Here is a 26,719-nt window from a genome sequence, read left to right as displayed (position 1 = left end):
AGCAAGAAGCACTTTAATATTTAAAGTGGGAAAAGCAAGAAGCACTTTTATAAGTGTGGAAGTCCATGTTTCAGAGAGACGTGAATGTGGTCGAGGCGATAGGCTGGAAGATACTACCCCTGCAGCTGGGGAGAGACAGAGAGATAAATAGATAGATAGATAGATATAGACACACGTAGACACACACACACACACGTAGATCGACCGTCATACAAGCAGACAGACTGACAGTAAAGATGATACAGAAAGACCTAATAGACTGACACAGATTTCTAGAAACCTATTTCGTTCTCAGTGCTTGTATTCCTTCAGACCTCTAGAAACCTCTTGTCCTCACACACCAGAGAACGCACCGTCCTTCGTGGCACACAGCAGCAACTCTAACAACACGAACGCTTGCGATGATTCTGAAGTGTGTACGGCCTGAAGTATGTACAGCTTGAAGTCACGCAAGGGAAGGGTAGGTAATACAGGGAGGGAAGGTGGGTGTGGCGGAGGGTGAGGTCACACAAGGGATTGTAAACAAACACGTACACCAATCAGGAAAAAAAACCACGGGGAGCCACTTACCATTCATTTTGCCTGTTGGGGTTAGCATGGCAAAGGAGAGCCGCGTAAACCGTGAGTTAACATCAACATCCAACCAAATAATGTTAAAAATCTAAAGGGCATGTACACACACACACACACACAAACATACATACACATACATAAACAAGTTATTAATGGAGAGGGTTGTTTGTGTATGGGGGGGGGGGGATAATGCAGAGACAAGAGTGATGGTATACACATATGGGTCAAACATTTATATCTTTATTTTAGAAATAATAAAAAAGGTGTGTTATTTTCTTTTTTATCAAGGAATTTTTAAAAGAGACAAATTATGCAAAATGTGGTTTTGGTGCAAGCCAATGATATCTTAAGTGGATTTTATCTAATCGGGTATAAAACAGCAATCAAAAGGTCCATATAAAAGGCCTCACATAATAACAAGCAATAATAATAATAATAATAAGAAGAAGAACAATAATAAAAACAGCTAGTCATGTATGCAGACCCACTTTCGACAAGGCTCCGATAACTTCTGAGGATGCGCCCCATGTGGGAGCAGGGTAAGGCGGTGTCCTTTTTCGAGAGGGGAGGTAGGCTCTCGACGAAGACGCTGCTGTGGTCACCACAAAGAGCTAATGGAAAAGGTCCAAAGGAGGGCAGCCATGATACTGGTGCCCTCTCAGGAGGAGAGAGAAGACTGAGAAGGTGATTTGATCACACAACCTTTTCCTCTTTTCAAGTTTTCAAACCAGATTGAAGACGAGGACAGTGAACAGAAAAACCAGGGGACGTAAAATTAAGAAAAATAAATGTAAAACGTATGTACACGACGAGAGCAACTCAACGCCATCTTAAGATGCGACGGGTCGACTGCGTCTCCTTCGGGTGACGTACGTGGAGTTAAGAGTGACGTTACGACCCTTTGAGTACGATGATACGATCCTTGAGCACGACGGTAAGACCCTTGAGCACGATGATACGACCCTTGAACACGACGGTACGAGCCTTGAGCACGATGGTACGACCCTTGAACACGACGGTCCGACCCTTGAGCACGACGGTCCGACCCTTGAGCACGACGGAACGACCCTTAAGCACGACGGTACGACCCTTGAGCACGACGGTACGACCCTTGAGCACGACGGTACGAACCTTGAGTACGACGGTACGACCCTTGAGCACGACGGTCCGATCCTTTGAGCACGATGGTACGACCCTTGGGCACGACGGTACGACCCTTGACCACGACGGTACGAGCCTTGAACACGCCGGTACGAGCCTTGAGTACGACGGTACGAGCCTTGAGCACGACGGTACGACCCTTAAGCACGACGGTACGACCCTTGAGCACGACGGTACGACCCTTGAGCACGACGGTACGATCCTTTGAGTACGACGGTACGACCCTTGAGCACGACGGTCCGATCCTTTGAGCACGACAGTCCGACCTTTGGGCACGACAGTCCGACCATTGAGTCTGATGGCCTAGCCTTTAACCCAAAGAACGCTCCTCCCTCTGCAACTACATTAGCAAGAGCAACCCATCCTACTGGTAATCGTTTTTCATTCCTGCACACACACGCCCAAAGTTCAGAAGGATCCACCTCGACGAGAAAATAAAACTGTAGCGAAGGATCGCTTCGGAGAATAGCACCAACAAGCCGGATCTCTTTCAAGACGACTCAAGCAAAGGAAAAAAAAAGAAAAACAGAATCTCTGGAAAGAAAAAAAACGGAGAGGAAAGATTATCAAAGAAAATGGCTAACGAGTCTGATGACTTTGAAGGGGTAACTGTTTTATTACATTACCGAGGAAATGTAGGATACCTATTTTTTTTTTCTTTTTGATGAATTACCTGATGACTTTGACTTGTCAGGTCTTCATTCTTTTAATTAGTTTCTTGTCATTAGTCTTCGTTTTCTACAATCACCAGCGTCGAGGTGAGGTTTTTCTATAATATGACGAATTACGTTTTCTATGTTGTGTTGAGGGTGTGCTCTCCTGTGTGTGTGAGTGTGTATGCGTGTATTTCAACTATCAACCAAGTCAATGCAAATCGAAGAGAGAGAGAGAGAGAGAGAGAGAGAGAGAGAGAGAGAGAGAGAGAGAGAGAGAGAGAGAGAGAGAGAGAGAGAGAGAAATTGGAGACAGGAAAATTTTAAATATAGGAATTTTTTCCCCCCCTTATTCTTATCAATGAAATTAAAATCTAAAGACAAGATCTCGTGCCAATAGACTTCGTCCACTTCCCCCCCCAAAAAAAATCTTCCAGTGATCATGGAAGAAAACGGGGATGGGTATAGGGGGGGAACTCCGAGACCTTTATGGCAATACATAAGAAAGCCCACAGACGAGGCACAGACACACACACAGACACACACACATTGTGGACGGACAAACGTATACAGACATGTACACACTGTGTAAACCTACAAATGAAGAAGTAATGACAAACAAACATATTTGCAAGAATACGTTCTTTTTTTTGTAAAAAGACAAAAAGAAATACGCGACATAGGAAGCCTGAGAAGCGTAGTCAAACACACAACAGATAAACATAAATATATAAACACGTGCATCTATAAGGTACAGATACACCAACAGAGACACACAGTAAACCACAGATGAAACACAAACCTAGAAACACAGGGCAAACATCTACCAACATCTTGGAAACATCCAGAGAAACACAAATACAGAACACATACGAACGTACAGAAGCGTATTACGGAACAGCTTTTAAGTAGACAGACATATACACATACCATAGTGAGGCACACACATAGAACCACCTTTACACATCAAGTAACACCGATCTAATGCTACTTTGGAAATCGTAAGCCGATTCGAACCCGCCATAATCTTTGGCAAGAAATAAGCTACAAGAATTAATCTTCCTCGTTTATACTATTTGGAGAAACGAGATTAGGTCAGTTATGATGATCAGAGGTCGGGGGATAAACATGTACTTTATGAGGTCATTTGAGGAGGAAGGTCATTTTAAACCACCCTTGAGCACGACGGTACTACGTGCCCTGAAGCACGAAAGGATATGCCCTTGAGCATGACGGTACGTGCCCTTGAGCATGACGGTACGTGCCCTTGAGCATGACTACGTGCCCCAAAGCTAGACAGCACGTGCCCTTGAGCATGACGGTACGTGCCCTTGGGCATGATAGTGTGACCTTTGACCTGGAACTTCAGAAGAGTAGCGCCGTCTTGCTCTCGAGTCGTACCGTCGTGCTCAAAGAACGTACCGTCGTGCTCAAAGAATGTATCGTCGCGCTCAAAGAACGTACCGTCGTGCTCAAAGAACGCACCGTCGCGCTCAAAGAACGCACCGTCGCGCTCAAAGAACGCACCGTCGCGCTCAAAGAACGTACCGTCGTGCTCAAAGAACGTACCGTCGTGCTCAAAGAACGTACCGTCGTGCTCAATGGCAGACGACGCGGTGATGGTGGACGACTCTCTCTCTCTCTCTCTCTCTCTCTCTCTCTCTCTCTCTCTCTCTCTCTCTCTCACGCCCGCGCGCGCCCTGGGCGTGCGACTCGCGTAAATCAGTCTGACCCAAGGGCGTGGCGGAATACAGAACATATCCGCTTTCCAGGGAATAGATTCACCCTGGAGTAAGGGCGTCTTCTCCAGACTGGCAGAGATATAAGCAGAATTCAAAGATGAAAGAAGGCAAAAAAAAAAAAAAAGGACGTTCACAAGAGAAAATGGAGTGAAAGTAATCAACGCGAAGGAAAATGGAGCACTACAGAACATAAGAGACGGGGTGAAATGGCACAATGACCAGCTGAGGCAAAGAAAACGGACGATACGAAGACATAAGGGGGCGAGAAAAACGAAGTGGTAAGGATATGGACGAAACAATGCGAAAGACAGTCATAATGGAGAGGTGATTAACGTAATGAACGAGAAAAACACAACGTTGTGGAAACGGCGAGAAAATAAAATTAAGTCCAGGAAACAGACACGTAAACTGGGGAACAAATTGTATACCCCTAAAAAAAAAATTACGACAGGGAGAAGCAAGGGGTGTGATTAAGAGGCACATAAGAGATAATGAACTGCACTACACTACGGGACTAGGCACATCATGGCCTGGCGACCAGCCCATACCAGAGGGAGGGATGTCGTAAAGGGTGAGGAGGGGGGGAAATGGGAATATGAATTCGGTAAATATTCCAATGGGAAGGAGACCTCATGAATATAAACTGGGAAAGAATTCAAATGATGATGGGTACGAATATGAATGAGCGGATATTGGATAATGGCATTAAATCGTCAAAGATAAAATATATACAGAGAAAAAAGGAAGATATAAGGGAGTTTAAGGAAGTCTCTCTATCAATGGGGAAACTCAATAGATACCACATATCATAGACATTCCCTGTCACAAGGGCTGGGTAATAGGTTTAGGCCCACTAACCCTTTTGGCTGAACATGTCGAAACCGTAATGTTAAAAAGACGCCACAAATTCACGCCACAAAGAGCACCCACCCATTTCCACCAGCGGCTGGTCCGCCCACAAATAGCTCATGGGATACAGAAAGCCTCTGACGGATTTAATCACAAATAAAATGGATTCTCTGATCAACTGCCATAACTGCATTGGCGCCAATTTTCTTCTCATGTTAGAACGTAAGAGCTTGGCTTTTTCTTTTCTTCCACATCCGAAATTTATTTACATCGTCAAATCACTTACGTCTAATGCTTTCACGACCTTAATTCTTTCTCACAGTCTTTTCTCCAACAAGCTCAAGATATACATAATATATATATATATATATATATATATATATATATATATATATATATATATATATATATATATATATATAAACAGAAATCCTGGGGAATATGAAGAAATACCTACCCACACAAGTGGATGAAGAGGATTCCACACTCACTTTAGAATGTCTTATTAATCGGTGACACGAAATAGAATGTCTTATCAACTGGTGACACGAAATAGAATATGTCTTATTAACTAGTGACACGAAATAGAATGTCTTACTAATTGGTGACACGAAATATAAGAATATGTCTTATTCACTGGTGACACGAAATAGAATATGTCTTATTAACTAGTGACACGAAATAGAATATGTCTTATTCATTGATGACACGAAATAGAATATGTCTTATTAACTAGTGACACGAAATAGAATATGTCTTATCCATTGATGACACGAAATAGAATATGTCTTACTAATTGGTGACACAAAATATAAGAATATGTCTTATTCACTGGTGACATGAAATAGAATATTACTTATTCATTGGTGATACGAAATACTCATTTTAGAGGAGGAGAAATCCATGTTTTATGATGACTTCAAAGTCATGCGTATATTTACGCTTTCACAAAACTTACACGAGGCTCCGCCAATCACTTCTCTACAGTTGTCTTAAATCCCTTCTGTTATCAAGATCAAAAAGCCATTGTCAAACTAGAAACCGCTGTCAAACTAGAAACCACTGTCAAACTAGAAACCAGTGCCAAACTAGAAGCCAGTGTCAAACTAGAAACCACTGTCAAACTAGAAACCGCCGCCAGACTAGAAACCACTGCTAAACTAGAAACCAGCGCCAAACTAGAAACTATCGCCAAACTAGAAACCAGTACCAAACTAGAAACCGCTGCCATACTAGAAACCAGTGCCAAACTAGAAACCGCCGCCAAACTAGAAACCACTGTGAAACTAGAAACCACTGTCAAACTAGAAACCAGGGCAAAACTAGAAACCGTGGCCAAACTAGAAACCGCTCGCACACCCAAAACCACCGTCAGACCAGCCTGACTTTGACCCTCCCAAGTCAGTTACATTATTCAGGTCCATTTACTCGATGACTAAGACGTATAAGGCCAAGGTCAAGATAACTTTCACCATATATATATATATATATATATATATATATATATATATATATATATATATATATCACATGTTTACCAAATGGCGTCCTAGCTTCGTCTCTTCGATGTATATCAACTGACTGTTATATTTCTCTCATGTGTCTCCCCTGATGATGTGATTATTACACGAAAGTGCACTTGGGAACTTTTCGTGTTTCTTTTTCCCCGGGGACTCATAGGAATACATATATATATATATTTTTTTTTTCAAACTATTCGCCATTTCCCGCATTAGCGAGGTAGCGTTAAGAACAGAGGACTGGGCCTTTGAGGGAATATCCTCACCTGGCCCAATTCTCTGTTCCTTCTTTTGGAAAATTAAAAAAAAACGAGAGGGGAGGATTTCCAGCCCCCCGCTCCCTCCCCTTTTAGTCGCCTTCTACGACACGCAGGGAATACGTGGGAAGTATTCTTAATCCCCTATCCCCAGGGATAATATATATATATATATATATATATATATATATATATATATATATATATATATATATATATATATACACACACACAGAACCTTCACTTCACCAAGAAGGGGTACATGCACAATCACCACTGGAAATAGAAAATATTCTCTCTTTCCAGTGGAAATTTTGCCCATATTCGAACGTCTGCCCAGATCTGCATCTTTATTCGTGGCAGAACGTAAGGTTATATCGAAGGCTATAAGGTGGATCAAGACGCCTGGGCCCTAGGGAATATCGCCCATTCCATTTACAGATTTTGTTTACCATTCTAATAACATGTTCTGTAAAAGGGGAAATCTGCTAGACGATCCTTGCCTAAATGCGGGCCGGGAGATCGTCCGATATCCGGTGAATCCGGATAACTTTACGAAGTGTTTTTCTTGATATTTTCGGACGACACGAATCACAAATGGTCAACTGTGAGGACGAGCCAGGAAATACACGCAATCGAATCCCCCCAAACAACCAATGTATATAACCGATGCAACGCCTCCTGGTGACTGATTCGTGAACTACAGTACTGGGTCGGATTGCAGAGAATGAACCATCAGAATGAACCACTAGAATGGACCATCAGAATGGACCACCAGAATGAACCATCAGAATGGACCACCAGAATGAACCACCAGAATGAACATCCAGAATGAACCACCAGAATGAACCATCAGAACGAACCACTAGAATGAACCATCAGAATGAACCACTAGAATGGACCATCAGAATGAACCACGAGAATGAACCACCAGAATAGACCATCAGAATGAGCCACGAGAACGGACCACCAGAATGAACCATCAGAATGAGCCACCACCAGAATGAACCTTCAGAATGAACCACCAGAATGGACCAAAAGAACAAACCACTAGAATGAACCACCAGAATCGACCATCAGAACGAACCACCAGAATCGACCATCAGAACGAACCACCAGAATCGACCATCAGAACGAACCACCAGAATCGACCACCAGAACGAACCACCAGAATGAACCACCAGAACGGACCAACAGAATGAACCATCAGAATGAACCAACAGAACGGACCACCTGAATGAACCACCACTTTAAAGTAAGTCGGATACCCATATGAACAGCAGGAGAATACGTGCAGGATTGTTATCCATACCATCCCACACGAGACGAAACAGAAGAAAACCTTCTCAAAGTAATTGTTAAGTGGAAGGTTTTCAGAAGTCTAGGATTCCCTTAGTGACAGCAGAGAGCAGAGAGATCCTGTTCACTCGGGTAATGAGATAAACAGGATATGCACGCCATCCATCCTCATCACGTTCCCAAATTAGTTCCATGTTCCGCAAACACAGTGGTTGGAGAATCAGGCATCAACTCACACGTAAAAAAAGAATTATAAAATACTAATGTATCCATGAGGAAAACAGACTTAAAATGGCCCTATGCTAACATGAATACCCCACCTTGAAGATCCCTTCCTAAGATTATCCTTAAGATCCACTCAAAGACCTCATACCACGATTATCATGAAGACCCATTAAAAGACCTCCATCCCAAGAATATCATTTAGAGACCCACTTGAAGACCCCCATCCCAAGAATGTCATTTAGAGACCCATTTGAAGACCCCCATCCTAAGAATAACCCTGAAAGTCCCGCTCACAGACCAATGATAAAAGACCCAATTAAAGACCCCATCCCAAGAATATCAGGAAGACCCCCATCCCAATAACATTACGAAGACCTCCACGCTTCATCTGCACTGTATATCACGACTGAACATTGTCTAGGGCTAACCAGGCCTTCATCACACACACACACACACACACACACACACACACACACACACAAAACGACCTTTCCTGAATATATAATAACCTGTCGTGCATCACTCTGGCGAAGCCTTCGACCTCCACGACACCACCCTGACGGAGGGACGTACCACTGCGCTCCTCCTCACACCACACTTGGCCACGTCCTCGAAGTTGGACCTCCACGACACCACCCTGACGGAGGGACGTACCACTGTGCTCCCCCTCACACCACACTTGGCCACGTCCTCGAAGTTGGACCTCCACGACACCACCCTGACGGAGGGACGTACCACTGTGCTCCTCCTCACACCACACTTGGCCACGTCCTCGAAGTTGGACCTCCACGACACCACCCTGACGGAGGGACGTACCACTGTGCTCCCCCTCACACCACACATGGCCACGTCCTCGAAGTTGGACCTCCACGACACCACCCTGACGGAGGGACGTACCACTGTGCTCCTCCTCACACCACACATGCAAGTCATACACCCTCAAATACACAACAGATGAGGTTTCCTCCGTTGCACCATAGGCGAGATGGCTCCTGGCCTCGTACGCACGGGGTCTGGGTTCATCGAGTCTGAAGTCAAAGTTAAGTTGTGTGGCATCACTCGCCCAGCCACACCTTCCCCTATACACTGGTAGAAGGCATGGACAATACCATACGATCTTTAGCCAGTGCTTAACGAGGATGAGTTTTGGGGCCCCCTGAGGCAAGGGGGTGGTGGTTTTGGGGGTGTTGTACAGCGCGCAGCCGATCCACCTCACGATAGATCTACATTGGGTCGAGAAGCGGTCGCTGCGGGTGACGTGATGACGAGAGAGAGAGAGAGAGAGAGAGAGAGAGAGAGAGAGAGAGAGAGAGAGAGAGAGAGAGAGAGAGAGAGAGAGAGAGAAAATCGATAGCCAGCGAGATAGAACAGGAGATAAAAATAAAAGAGATAAGGAGCGACTTGGATGAACTCCTTCAGTTGGTTCCCTAGCGACGCTCTCTCTCTCTCTCTCTCTCTCTCTCTCATACACACACACTCTGCCAGCCACCCATCGGCTCACCTGGGGTACGTTCAACTGTTCATTCGGTGAACAAATGAACAAGCCCAAGACGTTTTGCTTTCCATTTCTCATCGTGTACAAGTTTAACCCCAGACCTAAGCACACGACCCATGATTACCAACTGTAGGCCTATCCCATACACTTAATACTTTAAGTATCATAAGTACACTACCACTAAAATACCCTTCCACTTTTCAAAAGTCACTTCCATTTTGTTTTCTAAGTATCAGACGAAAGTTTCTCTTTTTTTTTTTCCATTTAATGTCGCCCGCATGTCAAACTCGTGTAAGTATTGTAAAGTTTCATCTTAAAGTAATATGAGGAGAATTTTGACATCAGTAAGTATTCTTAATAAAGGAAGAGAGAAAACTTTCTCATACGTGAAACTTACGACATAGTTAACTTGGGGATAACCTGCTTCACTGACCGGGAGGCTATAAGTGAACCGAATTCCACCCGGTTTAATAAGCTAAACAATGAAGTTGAACCAGACTCAACCAGCATTTAACGAGCTCAACATAAAAGTTACCCGAATCTAACCTCTTACTCGATACAGGTAAAGGCCGGGTTCAGTACAAGAGTTTTGCCCTATTAGCAACCCAACACACACACACACACACACACACACACACACACATATACACGCACACACACACACACACACACACACGGGAGGGAGGAAGGTGTGTGTGGGTTGACCTGACCAAGCCCTTTAGGGTTTAAAATCGGACTGACGGAGTCGTGAACAGTTTGAGAGATGGAGGGACAGGTCAGTGGGACGACCTGCCAAGAAATTAAATAAGGATCTCGTTCAGAAGGAAGTGTTTGTATGGTACAAGAGTGGTGGATAAATGGCACCAACTGAATTCAGGTTAATGTAGATTAGAAACACAAACTTATCTCGTATGATGGACTATGTTTGAGGAGATGGGGTCCCCTCGAGTGTACAACTCCCTCCCCGTACAGTACAAATGGGTAATTATACACAAGAGATGGGTTACACACAAGAGATGGGTTTCACACAAGAGATGGGTTACACACAAGAGATGGGTGACACACAAGAGATGGCTGACACACAAGAGATGGGTTACACACACAAGATGGGTTACACACACAAGATGGGTTACACACAAGAGATGGGTTACACACAAGAGATGGGTTACACACAAGAGATGGGTTACACACAAGAGATGGGTTACACACAAGAGATGGGTTACACACAAGAGATGGGTTTCACACAAGAGATGGGTTACACACAAGAGATGGGTGACACACAAGAGATGGGTGACACACAAGAGATGGGTTACACACAAGAGATGGGTTTCACACAAGAGATGGGTTACACACAAGAGATGGGTGACACACAAGAGATGGGTTACACACACAAGATGGGTTACACACAAGAGATGGGTTTCACACAAGAGATGGGTTACACACAAGAGATGGGTGACACACAAGAGATGGGTTACACACACAAGATGGGTTACACACACAAGATGGGTTACACACACAAGATGGGTTACACACAAGAGATGGGTTACACACAAGAGATGGGTTACACACAAGAGATGGCTGACACACAAGAGATGGCTGACACACAAGAGATGGCTGACACACAAGAGATGGCTGACACACAAGAGATGGCTGACACACAAGAGATGGGTGACACACAAGAGATGGGTTACACACAAGAGATGGGTGACACACAAGAGATGGGTTACACACAAGAGATGGGTTACACACACAAGATGGGTTACACACACAAGATGGGTTACACACAAGAGATGGGTTACACACAAGAGATGGGTTACACACAAGAGATGGGTTACACACAAGAGATGGGTTACACACAAGAGATGGGTTACACACAAGAGATGGGTTACACACAAGAGATGGGTGACACACAAGAGATGGGTTACACACACAAGATGGGTTACACACACAAGATGGGTTACACACAAGAGATGGGTTACACACAAGAGATGGGTTACACACAAGAGATGGGTTACACACAAGAGATGGGTTACACACACAAGAGATGGGTTACACACAAGAGATGGGTTACACACAAGAGATGGGTGACACACAAGAGATGGGTTACACACAAGAGATGGGTTACACACACGAAATGGGTTACACACATGAGATGGGTGACACACAAGAGATGGGTTACACACAAGAGATGGGTTACACACAAGAGATGGGCCCCCACGAGTGAACAACTCCCTCCCTGTACAATACAACTAAGTAATTACACAAATAGCTAATTACGCAAATAGCTAATTACACAAATGGGTAATTACACAATATGGATCACAGACAAGATATGGGGGCCCACATGAATGCAAAACTCAGTCCCCGAACAATGGAAAAGCAATTTACAAACACATATTAATGACAATGATCATACAACCTACTGATGCAGCGCTGGTAATGTAATCCCTGGCAAATCTAGGCCACGGACAGATGACGTCACTTCTACATCCAGGTCAATTACCATCGCTCGTCCCGCGGTGGTAATCTCTCCCAGGTATCGGGTTACCCGTGGTAGAGTGAAGCGGTAAAAGTGTGCGGTGGTAATTTATGCACGTGGTATAAATATGGACGTGAGGGGATCACAATGCTTTCAATCCTAATATATATATATATATATATATATATATATATATATATATATATATATATATATATATATATATATATATATATATATATATATTGGAAAGGATCACAATTATTCGCGTGATCAAGATATTCTTACGAGTTCACGGGGAAAATGAAACACGAAAAGTTCCCAAGTGCACTTTCGTGTAATAATCACATCATCAGGGGAGACACAAGAGAGAAATATAACAGTCAGTTGATATACATCGAAGAGACGAAGCTAGGACGCCATTTGGTAAACATGTGATTGTCCAAAACATGTTTTGGACAATCACATGTTTACGATGGGGTGATGGGCCAGCCAGCTCATCGGTGATGAGGTTCGACCAATGTCGAGGACACCGCCAGGTTCGACCAATGTCGAGGACACAGCCAGGTTCGACCAACGTCGAGGACACCGCCAGGCTCGACCAACGGCGAGGACACCGCCAGGCTCGACCAACGTCGAGGACACCGCCAGGCTCGACCAACGTCGAGGACACCGCCAGGCTCGACCAACGTCGAGGACACCGCCAGGCTCGACCAACGTCGAGGACACCGCCAGGCTCGACCAATGTCGAGGACACCGCCAGGCTCGACCAACGTCGAGGACACCGCAAGGTTCGACCAATGTCGAGGACACCGCCAGGCTCGACCAACGTCGAGGACACCGCCAGGCTCGACCAACGTCGAGGACACCGCCAGGCTCGACCAACGTCGAGGACACCGCCAGGCTCGACCAACGTCGAGGACACCACCAGGCTCGACCAACGTCGAGGACACCGCCAGGCTCGACCAACGTCGAGGACACCGCCAGGCTCGACCAATGTCGAGGACACCGCCAGGTTCGACCAGCGTCGAGGACACCGCCAGGCTCGACCAACGTCGAGGACACCGCCAGGCTCGACCAACGTCGAGGACACCGCCAGGCTCGACCAACGTCGAGGACACCACCAGGCTCGACCAACGTCGAGGACACCACCAGGTTCGACCAGCGTCGAGGACACCGCCAGGCTCGACCAACGTCGAGGACACCGCCAGGTTCGACCAACGTCGAGGACACCACCAGGTTCGACCAACGTCGAGGACACCGCCAGGCTCGACCAATGTCGAGGACACCACCAGGCTCGACCAGCGTCGAGGACACCGCCAGGCTCGACCAATGTCGAGGACACCGCCAGGCTCGACCAACGTCGAGGACACCGCCAGGTTCGACCAACGTCGAGGACACCACCAGGCTCGACCAACGTCGAGGACACCACCAGGCTCGACCAACGTCGAGGACACCGCCAGGTTCGACCAACGTCGAGGACACCGGCAGGCTCGACCAACGTCGAGGACACCGGCAGGCTCGACCAATGTCGAGGACACCGCCAGGTTCGACCAACGTCGAGGACACCGCCAGGTTCGACCAACGTCGAGGACACCGCCAGGCTCGACCAACGTCGAGGACACCGCCAGGCTCGACCAGCGTCGAGGACACCGCCAGGCTCGACCAATGTCGAGGACACCGCCAGGTTCGACCAACGTCGAGGACACCGCCAGGTTCGACCAACGTCGAGGACACCGCCAGGTTCGACCAACGTCGAGGACACCGCCAGGCTCGACCAGCATCGAGGACACCGCCAGGCTCGACCAGCGTCGAGGACACCGCCAGGTTCGACCAGCGTCGAGGACACCGCCAGGTTCGACCAACGTCGAGGACACCGCCAGGTTCGACCAACGTCGAGGACACCGCCAGGCTCGACCAGCATCGAGGACACCGCCAGGCTCGACCAGCGTCGAGGACACCGCCAGGTTCGACCAGCGTCGAGGACACCGCCAGGCTCGACCAACGTCGAGGACACCGCCAGGCTCGACCAACGTCGAGGACACCGCCAGGTTCGACCAGCATCGAGGACACCGCCAGGTTCGACCAGAGTCAAGAAGTGAGGAGCAGATAGTATGGCTTCCATGGGATAGGGGGTTGGTTTACCTAACACTACAACCCACAAACTTTTAATCTTCTGCCATCACTCTGCCTTAATTAAATTCTTCCACAGCGGCAGCAGACGAGCACGGGCGTGCGTGCGTGTGTGTGTGTGTGTGTGCGTGTGTGTGTGTGTGTGTGTGTGTGTGTGTGTGTGTGTATACCTCCATGTCGGTTGCGTCTCCAAAGGGACAATGGACACAGGTACGATTGTCCTTTGGATACAACTATTACCTTCACACCATTACGTAACAACTCTCACCACCCACAGCATATATATATATATATATATATATATATATATATATATATATATATATATATATATATATATATATATATATATATTATCCCTGGGGATAGGGGAGAAAGAATACTTCCCACGTATTCCCTGCGTGTCGTAGAAGGCGACTAAAAGGGGGAGGGAGCGGGGGGCTGGAAATCCTACCCTCTCGTTTTTTTTTTAATTTTCCAAAAGGAGGAACAGAGAAGGGGGCCAGGTGAGGATATGACACAAAGGCCCAGTCCTCTGTTCATAACGCTACCTCGCTAACGCGAGAAATGGCAAATAGTTTAAAAGAAAGAATATATATATATATATATATATATATATATATATATATATATATATATATATATATATATATATATATATATATACACACAATAAAGTGACTGCTACATTATATAAATCTGTATAATAATCAGTAAACAAACACTAAGACATGATGAATATAAACTTAGCTCATGTAAAAAGGTAAAAAAAGAAGATAAATCAAATACATTGTCTTCCCTTCTGAATGGGAAGTTTGAAAGTTCTACCAAGCCAAGTTCTACAAAGTTCTCACTTACGCGTCGTGATAAGAGAACACAGAGCCACAATCAACACGATGGTCTATACCGGTAAAGACGGACACACTCTTCTCCTAAAATGAAAGAAAAAAATACAAAAATATCCAACGAGACGCGACACAAAGACATTCGCACACGACGGTTTTCAAAGCCACTCGGCGTTATCCTACCATGGCCGGCCCTCCTAGACTTTAAACGCCCCTCCTCCATAACCAGCCATCCCTCCATCCCTCCTCCACACACACAAACCAGCCATCCCTCCATCCCTCCTCCACACACACTTCTACACACCTTTAGGACACACGAGGGACAGTGGGTTTATGAGTTTCAAAAGACCTTCCAGCCATCCACTCACCCCCAGACGACGCTCCGTCGACATGATATGAGCAGCCCTTAACCCCACATTCCACCACCGACCCCAAAAAAGTGTGTGTCCCCCGGAGGCGAACCACGACCCCAATCTTGTGCTTCCACCGCCTCCTCCAACACCAATCTTGTGCTCCCACAGCCTTCTCCAACACCAATCTTGTGCTTCCACCGCCTCCTCCAACACCAATCTTATGCTCCCACCGCCTCCTCCAACACCAATCTTGTGCTCCCACCGCCTCCTCCAACACCAATCTTGTGTTCCCACCGCCTCCTCCAACACCAATCTTGTGCTCCCACCGCCTCCTCCAACACCAATCTAGCGCTCCCACCGCCTCCTCCAACACCAATCTTGTGCTCCCACCGCCTCCTCCAACACCAATCTTGTGCTTCCACCGCCTCCTCCAACACCAATCTTGTGCTCCCACCGCCTCCTCCAACACCAATCTTGTGCTCCCACCGCCTCCTCCAACACCAATCTTGTACTCCCACCGCCTCCTCCAACACCAATCTTGTACTCCCACCGAGGCCTCCTCCAACACCAATCTTGTGCTTCCACCGCCTCCTCCAACACCAATCTTGTGCTTCCACCGCCTTCTCCAACACGAATCTTGTGCTCCCACAGCCTCCTCCAACACCAATCTTGTGCTCCCACCGAGGCCTCCTCCAACACCAGCGCTCCCACCGACTCCTTCAACACCAATCTTGTGCTCCCACCGCCTCCTCCAACACCAATCTTGTGCTCCCACCGCCTCCTCCAACACCAATCTAGCGCTCCCACCGCCTCCTCCAACACCAATCTTGTGCTCCCACCGCCTCCTCCAACACCAATCTTGTGCTTCCACCGCCTCCTCCAACACCAATCTTGTGCTCCCACCGCCTCCTCCAACACCAATCTTGTGCTCCCACCGCCTCCTCCAACACCAATCTTGTACTCCCACCGCCTCCTCCAACACCAATCTTGTACTCCCACCGAGGCCTCCTCCAACACCAATCTTGTGCTTCCACCGCCTCCTCCAACACCAATCTTGTGCTTCCACCGCCTTCTCCAACACGAATCTTGTGCTCCCACAGCCTCCTCCAACACCAATCTTGTGCTCCCACCGAGGCCTCCTCCAACACCAGCGCTCCCACCGACTCCTTCAACACCAATCTTGTGCTCCCACCGCCTTCTCCAACACCAATCTTGTGCTTCCACCGCCTCCTCCAACACCAATCTTGTACTCCCACCGCCTCCTCCAACACCAATCTTGCCCTCCAACACCAATCTTGGGCTCCCACCGCCTCCAACACCAATTCCCAAGCATCGCAAGAGGGCGCATCCAACACTGTATAGGATCCGAGTCTGTGGTTACGATGGAGGGTCAATACTACGGAATACATTCAACAGACCTTCTGTCATATTGTCCAATCGAATGATTTTGTTTACTGGATTGTTTGGAAATCGCCAGAACTTAATTAATGATTATTCAGCGCTTTTACGATCCCTAAAACCTTAAAGTCATTTACATAATTAAGGATATCAGCTTTCCTTAATGGTTGCAAAGTTACTAATGAAGGAATCGATAGAATTTTTACTAATACAAGTTCACAACTTCAATTCAGAGCTTAAGAAAAGTGTTCAGGTACACGAACTCAAATTTTAAGAATTACAGAAGAAAAGTGTCTAGGTAAACGAACTGAAATCTTGAGAATTACACAAGTTCAAAATATTCAAATTGTAATACGAGCACAGGGAATGTATTTCATGTACTCCAGGGCCCTAACACTTCACATATTACATTTGAGACGATTACGAGCACAGGAAATGTATCTCATGTACTCCAGGGCCCTAACACTTCACATATTACATTTGAGACGATTACATAACTGATCTTCGACTCACACGGCAATGACCAGTTCCCGGAAGGACTCACAATTACTTTTAACTGTAATTGCAGTTCACACCGCCAGCTCACAGAGGCTACACCGAACATAGATACGACAGAATAGAAGAGAACAAACCTCAAAAGATGGAGGGAAGAACAATATGGTCCTATAAAACCAGTGGATTTCAATACTGAATGGCGATCGAATTCTAAACCCCCATTTCATGACGTGTGGGTTCGATTCCCCCAAATACTTCTTGTGACGTATTTCAGGATTCTCTCAAAACTCCTCAAAAAAATTTGAATCTACTCAAGTGCTAACTTATGTACTAAGTTAACATCTGAACTTCTAAGTTAACATTTAAACTTTTAAGTTAACATTTAAACTTCCAAGTTAACATCCAAACTTCCAAGTTAACATTTAAACTTCCAAGTTAACATTTAAACTTCCAAGTTAACAATTAAACTTCCAAGTTAACATTCAAACTTCCAAGTTAACATTTAAACTTCCAAGTTAACATTTAAACTTCCAAGTTAACATTTAAACTTCCAAGTTAACATTTAAACTTCCAAGTTAACAATTAAACTTCCAAGTTAACATTTAAACTTCCAAGTTAACATTTAAACTTCCAAGTTAACAGTTAAACTTTCAAGTTAACATCCAAACTTCCAAGTTAACATCCAAACTTCCAAGCAAGTCAACATTTATTAAACAACATCCGCTGTCAAGTTGCCCGTGACTCCAACAGCAAAAAGTAATCGCATTTGTCAAAATCTCTCACTTGCTTTATCCATCACAATCTCTATCAACTCTTTCCCCCACACCTCATCTACCGTCATTTCCTTCCCAGTTCCGTTTGATCATTTCGCCTTGGTCCTGGCAAAGTTCGATTCTTAAAACCACGAATAGTTCTCATCATTCCTTAACGTTTTCTCTCCTCATCCCAACGCCTCGTTTTCAGTTCTCGAGACACGGGTCCATTCTCTGTTGCACAGAAGTGGCCATCGTGGAATATAAAGTTACGATGATACATGGTCGACGCATCAGAATGTTACGTCTTCCTGGGACTTGATGAACTTTTCGCCATTTGACATAGAAGAAAAAATCAAACACACACAAGGGCTTCTGGAATACGAGGTCAGTCCAAGGACTGGAATTGAAAGCCACCGTCTTCATCCGCTAACAAGGAGAGAGAGAGAGAGAGAGAGAGAGAGAGAGAGAGAGAGAGAGAGAGAGAGAGAGAGAGAGAGAGAGAGAGAAACCACTTCGTCTACGGCGAGGTAGCGCCTGTGGCGGGAACAAAAGAAGAAATATAGAGTCGACATCAAGGTCCTCCCAACGCGGTGCTCAGGTATTCCAGGATCTTGTTAAGTTCAACGCACTCAAAAGAAGAGGAGGGGGGGGGACGCAATTCACGTCCGCAGCATCAAAGAAATCGAGAGACTCAGCCCTTCCGACATCTGTCAAGCCACAGAGACCAGCACAAAAAAAAAGAAGAGATCATAACAAGACGGCAGACAACCAGCTGAATGGAACTCTAATCAACCAGAGCAAAATTACAAGAAAGACCCCGCTGTGATGTCTGGAATATGATGGATCCATGGGGCGCACATGGATCTGGAAAGCCCTTCGGGTAGACATGGGACTGGAAGGTCTTTGGGATGTATATGGAAGGTGGAGGTCAATGAGGAGTACATGGAACTGGAAAGTCTTTGGGATGTATATGGAACAGAAAGATCAATGTGGGAGTACATGGAACCGGAAGGTTCTTGGGATGTATATGGAACGGAAAGATCAACAGATAGTTCATGGATCTGGAAGGTCCTTAGGACGTTCATAGAACTAGAAGGTTCTTCGGACGTTCATGGAACTGGAAGGTCCTTGGGACATTCAAGGAACTGGAAGGTCCTTAGGACGTCCATGGATCCTGAAGGTCCTTAGGACATTCAAGGAACTGGAAGGTCCTTAGGACATTCAAGGAAGTGGAAGGTCCTTTGGACGTTCATGGAACTGGAAGGTCCTTGGGACGTTCAAGGAACTGGAAGGTCCTTAAGACATTCATGGAACTGGAAGGTCCTTCGGACGTTCATAGATCTGGAAGGTTCTTCGGACGTTCATGGAACTGGAAGGTCCTAGGGACGTTCAGAGAACTGGAAGGTCCTTAAGACATTCATGGAACTGGAAGGTCCTTCGGACGTTCATGGAACTGGAAGGTCCTTAGGACATTCAAGGAAGTGGAAGGTCCTTCGGACGTTCATGGAACTGGAAGGTCCTTGGGACGTTCAGAGAACTGGAAGGTCCTCAGGACATTCATGGAACTGGAAGGTCCTTAGGACATTCATGGAACTGGAAGGTCCTTCGGACGTCCATGGATTCTGAAGGTCCTTAGGACATTCATGGAACTGGAAAGTTCTTCGGACGTTCATGGAACTGGAAAGGCTTTGAGACGTACGTGAAAAATACACAGGTTCTTAACACGTACATGGAAATGCAAGGTCCAAGGTTCTAGGAACGTTTATCCGATACTCACTGTTGCTCTGGAGGAAGGTCATACACCTGATTTAACATCAAACCTGGCGAGGTTGACTTTATATCATAAAAGATACTAGATTCTGAACAACGTTATATACCCTCTTTACCATCATCCCACAAAGGCAAACAAGGCAACTGCGCCAAACACATCATTAACTACACCATGGAATTATTATTGAATACTCGAATTTTTTCCCCGAATTTCGACCCATTCACAACCCCCCTTTTTTCTTCACGTTTTAACCAATTTTCGAACGACATTTCAAAATTTCAACCCATCCCCACCCAACTCATTTCATTTTCGACCCATTTCCATAACAAACAGTTCCTATTGTCTGCACATCTCTGGCCAAAACTCTTCGTGTTTTGTAGTGTTCTCCCTTACTCATATATACCTGTCTCAAACAAGGCCACTCAAAATTATCCAATCAGCGAGAGAAAACCACTTCGATCCATAGTTAACCAGTCAGCCATAGGACATCACCCTTATTACTCTCTCTCTCTCTCTCTCTCTCTCAAGTTCAGACACGTTTTGGAAGTTCAGACGTCCTTCTCTCTCGTCCAAGTTCAGGCATGGCAGTCATGCAGGGAGAGAGAGAGAGACTGAACATTATCATCATGTCAGTCAGTCATAGGAGAGACATTACTCCCTCATTATCCAGCCAGTTACAGGACAGACACTACTCCCTCATTATCCAGTCATAGGACACACATTACTCCCTCATTATCCAGTTATAGGACAGACACTACTCCCTCATTATCCAGTCATAGGACAGACACTACTCCCTCATTATCCAGTCATAGGACACACATTACTCCCTCATTATCCAGTCATAGGACACACATTACTCCCTCATTATCCAGTCATAGGACAGACATAACTCCCTCATTATCCAGTCAGTTATAGGACAGACATTCCTCCCTCATTATCGAGTCCTCTCATTATCCAGGCAGAGAGCGACACCAGAGTCAACCGTGATCACTCAAGTCAATCCAGACCATACATCTCTTATCTTAACCGCCACATTTCCCTTCAAAATCGTGTAGCGTTGACGCCAGAGCGTCGCTCGTTCATGCGTCGGTCATCTCCCAATAAGGTATCAATCCTGAGATTCAATAATTCCCAAAGTTATTCACGGTTCGAATCCCTTTCCAGAATCTTCTTTTGTTTTGTGACGTGTGTAAGTGAACTGTGTGGAGGGGGAGTGAGGGTAGATGGGAAAGACAGATGACCCATTGGCCCATGTCTAGGTTATCTACTTAATACCCGACTGCTATCTACTGCTGTTTCTACTCAAACCCAAGTGCTGTCTAGTAACGTTTTCTACTCTTATCTACTCAAACCAAGGGCGCTATCTTTGTGTTACTAATCTACTCAAAACAGACTGCTATCCCATTTTTACTTAAACTACTCAAAAAACCGTATCTACTGTTTTTTCTACTCAAAACCCCCTGCTTCTATTGCTTTTTACCCAAACTACTCAAAAAAGACGCCACCCAATTTCCTTTTACCCCAAACTACTCAAAACCGGGTGCTATCTATTGTTTTTACCCAAACTACTCAAAAAAAACTGCTTCTATTTGCTAAATTTCCAAATGTAATTGGTTATTTACCAAAAAGGGGCGGCTACTTTCTTTCTTCTCTCAAAAAACCCCTATCTTTCTTTCTTCTCTCAAAACAGCGCAACACGGAAATTTAAAAAGCGGGATTTTGTGATAAACCAAAAAAGAAATGACTTTTTGTTTTAAAAAAATCAAAACCGATCAAACATTCGTTACTAAACCCCGCTGCACCCATTGGTTTTCATCAAAAAATCTATCAGTGTTTAATCTTTACTAAAAAGATCTATCTTTCCCCTTTACTAAACACCAAAACAACGAAATTTTTTTTAAATTCCAAAAAATTTTTAAAATTTTTTTTATAATCTTAAAAAAAACCTTTAGGGGTTAAAATTTCTTCCCCAAAACAACTTATCTTTTTTATAAATTTTCTTTTACCCCGTTATAATCTTCCCGCTTTTCATTCCCCCATAACAAACCCAACCACCATTCCTTTTCCCCAAAACAGACCCTTTCGTTTAATCCCAAAAAACCCATTTTTTACAACTACCCAAGCTAAACCCACTTTCAATTTCAAAAAAAATCCCACATTCTTTTACCAATCTCTTTTAAAACAGTCAAAAGGATAACTTAAAAAGACCATTTTTGTTTTTTCCGATCTACCCCACCTTTTCTAACTCTGATGTACAGCTGTTTTTACTAAAAAGACTGTATTATTTTTCTTCACCAAAAAACTCTAAACTATTTCTGTTTTCTTAAATTCCCAACCCGTTTTCACGTTCAATCTAATCAAAAAGGGTTATCCATTCAAATTCTCAAAAATCTTCTTCTTGGCGGAAAAGGACACACTTTTCCTCTATCTTGGCCTCGAGAAAGTACACACTTTTCCTCTATCTTGGCCTCGGGAAAGTACACAGTTTTCCTCTATCTTGGCCTCGGGGAAAGTACAGTCCTCCCCCTCCCCCCTCCCTCGTAGTTCCCTCAACACCGCTAGCGTTGAATCCCTTACGACGGCATTCCCTCAACCACAGAGAAAAAGTCAACACAGAGCAACAGCCCACAGTCGGACCAGAGTCAATATGCGCCGTACAGCACACGTCACAATCCATGGCATACCCTCAGCCAACACACCAGAGCATAACACCCAGGGTAGAGAAGTCCCAAAGGCCCCCCTCACACACACACCCCGACACTCCCTTATTACTCTCCACGACATCCAAATGCCACCACAGCACGAGACAATCATTCCAGGTTAGATTAGCTCTGGAAGACGCGTCAACAGACCCTCGCCCTGGAGGGCCACTCCGGCCCTATATTACCATCGAGAATCCTTCCCTACCACCTCCTCCTCCTCCTCCTCCGAACCCCACTTGCTGGAAACATCACAGCTGAAGAGTGGTAACCACAGACCCTACGCCATGTCCTAGTTCCCTAATAAAACCGTCTCAAGAGTCCTGGGATCTCTCCAGCCTTGGGAGCAAGGCCAGCACCTTCTTCAGGGCGTGGGGTCATCCCAAAGCCAACAGGCATTACAAGCGCGCACTTCGTCAGTCCCAGCTGGCCATTATGGAGGCACTGTGCACACACAAAACGAGGAGCTGTTCTAGTGTTACGTTAGTTCCCTGAGTAGCAGCGTCTCCTGGACATGTGGCAGCTACCAGAGGTGTGGCAGCTACCAGAGGTGTGGCAGCTACCAGAGGTGTGGCAGCTACCAGAGGTGTGGCAGCTACCAGAGGTGTGGCAGGGCTACCAGAGGTGTGGCAGCTACCATAGGTGAGGCAGCTACCAGAGGTGTGGCAGGTCCCAGGGTGTGGCAGCTACCAGAGGTGAGGCAGCTACCAGAGGTGTGGCAGCTACCAGAGGTGTGGCAGCTACCAGAGGTGTGGCAGGTCCCAAGTTGAGGCAGCTACCAGAGGTGAGGCAGCTACCAGAGGTGAGGCAGGTCCCAGGGTGAGGCAGCTACCAGAGGTGAGGCAGCTACCAGAGGTGTGGCAGGTCTACCAGGTGTGGCAGCTACCAGAGGTGAGGCAGCTACCAGAGGTGAGGCAGCTACCAGAGGTGTGGCAGCTACCAGAGGTGAGGCAGGTCCCAGGGTGTGGCAGGGCTACCAGGTGTGCCAGCAATCAGAGACGTGTACTTTAGCTCCTTATCTCAATAACTGCCGCTATTGTGTCCGTCTCCCTCTCCCTCCACATACTTTAATCCTCCTCCATCATCATCCTCTCCCTCCCTCTCCCTTAGCCGCCCTAGCTCTTGCCCGCTTCCTAATCTCCCAATGCTCTTGTTACCCTCTACCCTTCTCTGGCTACACCCTCACTCCCTGGGAAACTCCCCCATGAGACTCTGGTTTACACCTCCAGCCCGGAATAGATCTTGATGCCCCGGTGACATTTAACGTTCATGTCTGCAGGTGTTTAGTGCACGGAGGAGGAGGAGAGGAGGAGGACCCTCTCCTGCCGTGTCACACCACGGGGAGTTGAGTATGGCCTCCGGATGACAGTCAATATGACGCTGATGCAAGTTCCCTCTTCAACACACACCTACACACCTCTCAGTATTCGGTGCTGACACTGTGAGCCCACGTCTCAAGTGTTTAATGTGACGACAACAGACCAGAGGGGTCTTCGGGACTTCGATGTCCCGGTCATCCACCGATACCCTACGAAGAACACCTCCTTAAGCTCGAGTCGTATCTTCCTCACTGAACGTACCAAGATCGCTACACACACCCCCCACCTCAAGTCTGCTGGAGGTGTAGGAATGAGGCACACCAAAAAAATGTCCACACACTTCCAGTACAAACTTCATCTGTGCACTTGATAACCATCCCATAAATCTCGATACACTATAACCATCCCATAAACAACCATCCCATAAATACCCATCCCATAGACAACCATCCCATACATAACCATCCCATAAATAACCATTCCATAAATCTGTATGTACACCTACGCCATCGATACCTAACCACACCACAAATCTGTGCACTACACCATTACTATCCACTTTCCCTCCTTCCTCTCTCTCTCCTCCTTCCTAACCACCCTGGTTAAGCCAATGAGGCGACTCGCTTCTCGCCTGTGACCTACTTGCAGACGATGGCTCGTCCTCAATTCCTTTTTTTCAGGGACAAAATCAGATTCACACAGCCGAATCCTAGCATTTCCGCGCCTCCCAATGGACGAAAACAAACATGAAAAGCATTTTTTCAGGAGAGCTTCAACTGTTCTAATAATCACACATGTAATAATAGACGCGTATATATACACAAGACTGTGTTGGTGGGGGGGTAAGGGTTATGTGAACAGCACCAATATTCCTGCTGTAAGCTGTTCCTTTTGAAAGCGATGTATATGAAACCCTTTTGAAATACTTATCCTTTAAAACGTACATTTCATGAATTTTTTTTTTTTTTTTTTTTTTTTTTTCCAAAAGAAGGAACAGAGAAGAGGTCCAGGTGAGGATATTCCCTCAAAGGCCCAGTCCTTTGTTCTTAACGCTACCTCGCTATCGCGGGAAATAGCGAATAGTATGAAAAAAAAAAAAATTAAATTTATATATATATATATATTTATAAAATATATATATATATATATTATATTTTTTTTTTTTTTTTTTTTTTTTTTCCAAAAAAGGGGAACAGAGAAGGGGGCCAGGTGGGGGGTATTCCCTCAAAGGCCCAGTCCTTTGTTTTTTAACGCTCCCTCGTAATGCGGGAAATGGCGAATAGTTTGAAAGAAAGAAAGAATATATATATATACGACAGCCCAATGTTTCTTCATACCATTAAACCTCCTAATGTAACAGATAAACTACAATGAGAGACGACAGAAGACCTCTTCAAAGAACCTTTTTGGGGACGTCAACTCCTTAAGACCTCCCACTTCCACTTTGATAAACCAACACACGGGGAAAAATCTTCGCCCCAAAAATTTTCCCCTTTTTGCAGACGAACACAAAACCCAATAGGGCACTTGAGAGGGGGATTTTTTTTTTATAAAATAATTTTTTTTTTTTTTAAAAGAAAACAAAATAAAACCCAAAGGCCCCCTTTTGTTTTAAAAGTTCCCTTCCAATGGGAAAGGGGCAAATATTTAAAGAAAGGTTTTAAACCCCCAATTTTTTATCCCAAAATTAAATTGAACCCCAAAAACTAAATAAGACACGAAATTTCGGTTATGGGTTTTTAAACCTAATTTACAGTTAAAACAGGGGAAAATTTAAAAATTTTTGGACAAACACAAAAAATACATTTTGGGGGGTTTAAAATTTTTTATATATTTTAAAATTAAAAATTTTATATTAATATTATTATATAATAATTTTTTTTTTTAAAAAGGGAAAGGGGGCCCAAATTTTCCCTAAAAAACCCCCAGTTTTTTTTTTGAAGGGGTGGAAATTTAAAAAAAAAAAAAATCCACAGAAAAATTAAAAAAAAGTGAAATGTAAATTGGTAAATACGACGCAAAATGAGGGTCATAAAGAAAACGAAACTAGTGATAAAATAAGAGTAACTTACGTACAAATTGTGTTGGTAACGGACTGAAGACAGAAATAGACAGATTTTTTTTGGTTTAAAAAAAAAAAAAAAAAAAAAAAAAAAAAAAAACTTTAAGCGAAACACTTTACAACTTTTTAAAAAAAAAAAAACCCAAAAAAAAAATACATAAAAGTTGGAAATTTTCTATCAAAATTTTTCAAACAAACTTTTAACCCACACCAAAACCACCGAAAAGAACAAAAACGAAAACAATTTTTTTTTTAACGAACAACATCAAGACTGGTACCAGAGACAGACTTAAAAACCCAAATGTTCCAAATTAACACTCACTCCTCGCCTTGTCGTGGAAACTCATCAGCAGCGGGGTAAAATTCCTGTTGCTGTTTTCCCTGAACTTCTCGAAGTGGGGGGTTTGGGTTTTGGGGGTTTTTGGGAGGGTGGAGGCCACGGTGAAGTAGCACACGGGTTTGGGCCCCTTTTTGTCGGGCTTTTTTCCTCGTTGATTTTGGGCCCCGGACATTCCACCCCCAGTGCTTCACCACGCGGGAAAACAACTGTCCAACCTGTAGAGAGAGAGAGAGGAAAGAAAATGGGTTATTGGTTGACTGCTGCAATGTTGAAAGCTACGCTTTCGTTCAAGAGAT

General features: G+C 45.1%; 1 protein-coding gene across 1 annotated transcript in view; it reads right to left on the bottom strand.

Annotated features, from left to right (window-relative positions):
- LOC139760255 (atrial natriuretic peptide receptor 1) overlaps positions 1 to 26,478 on the bottom strand; it is a 469,288-nt gene extending 442,810 nt beyond the window's left edge. The window contains exon 1 of the mRNA XM_071683187.1: positions 26,406 to 26,478. Coding sequence (XP_071539288.1) covers positions 26,406 to 26,430 — 25 coding nt within the window. The 5' untranslated portion in view covers positions 26,431 to 26,478. The remainder of the gene's footprint in view (positions 1 to 26,405) is intronic.
- Positions 26,479 to 26,719: the final 241 nt, after the last annotated feature.

Source organism: Panulirus ornatus, chromosome 36 (assembly GCF_036320965.1).
Source record: "Panulirus ornatus isolate Po-2019 chromosome 36, ASM3632096v1, whole genome shotgun sequence".
NCBI classification, from domain to species: Eukaryota; Metazoa; Arthropoda; class Malacostraca; order Decapoda; family Palinuridae; genus Panulirus; species Panulirus ornatus.
This window is presented reverse-complemented; position numbering and strand designations above follow the sequence as displayed.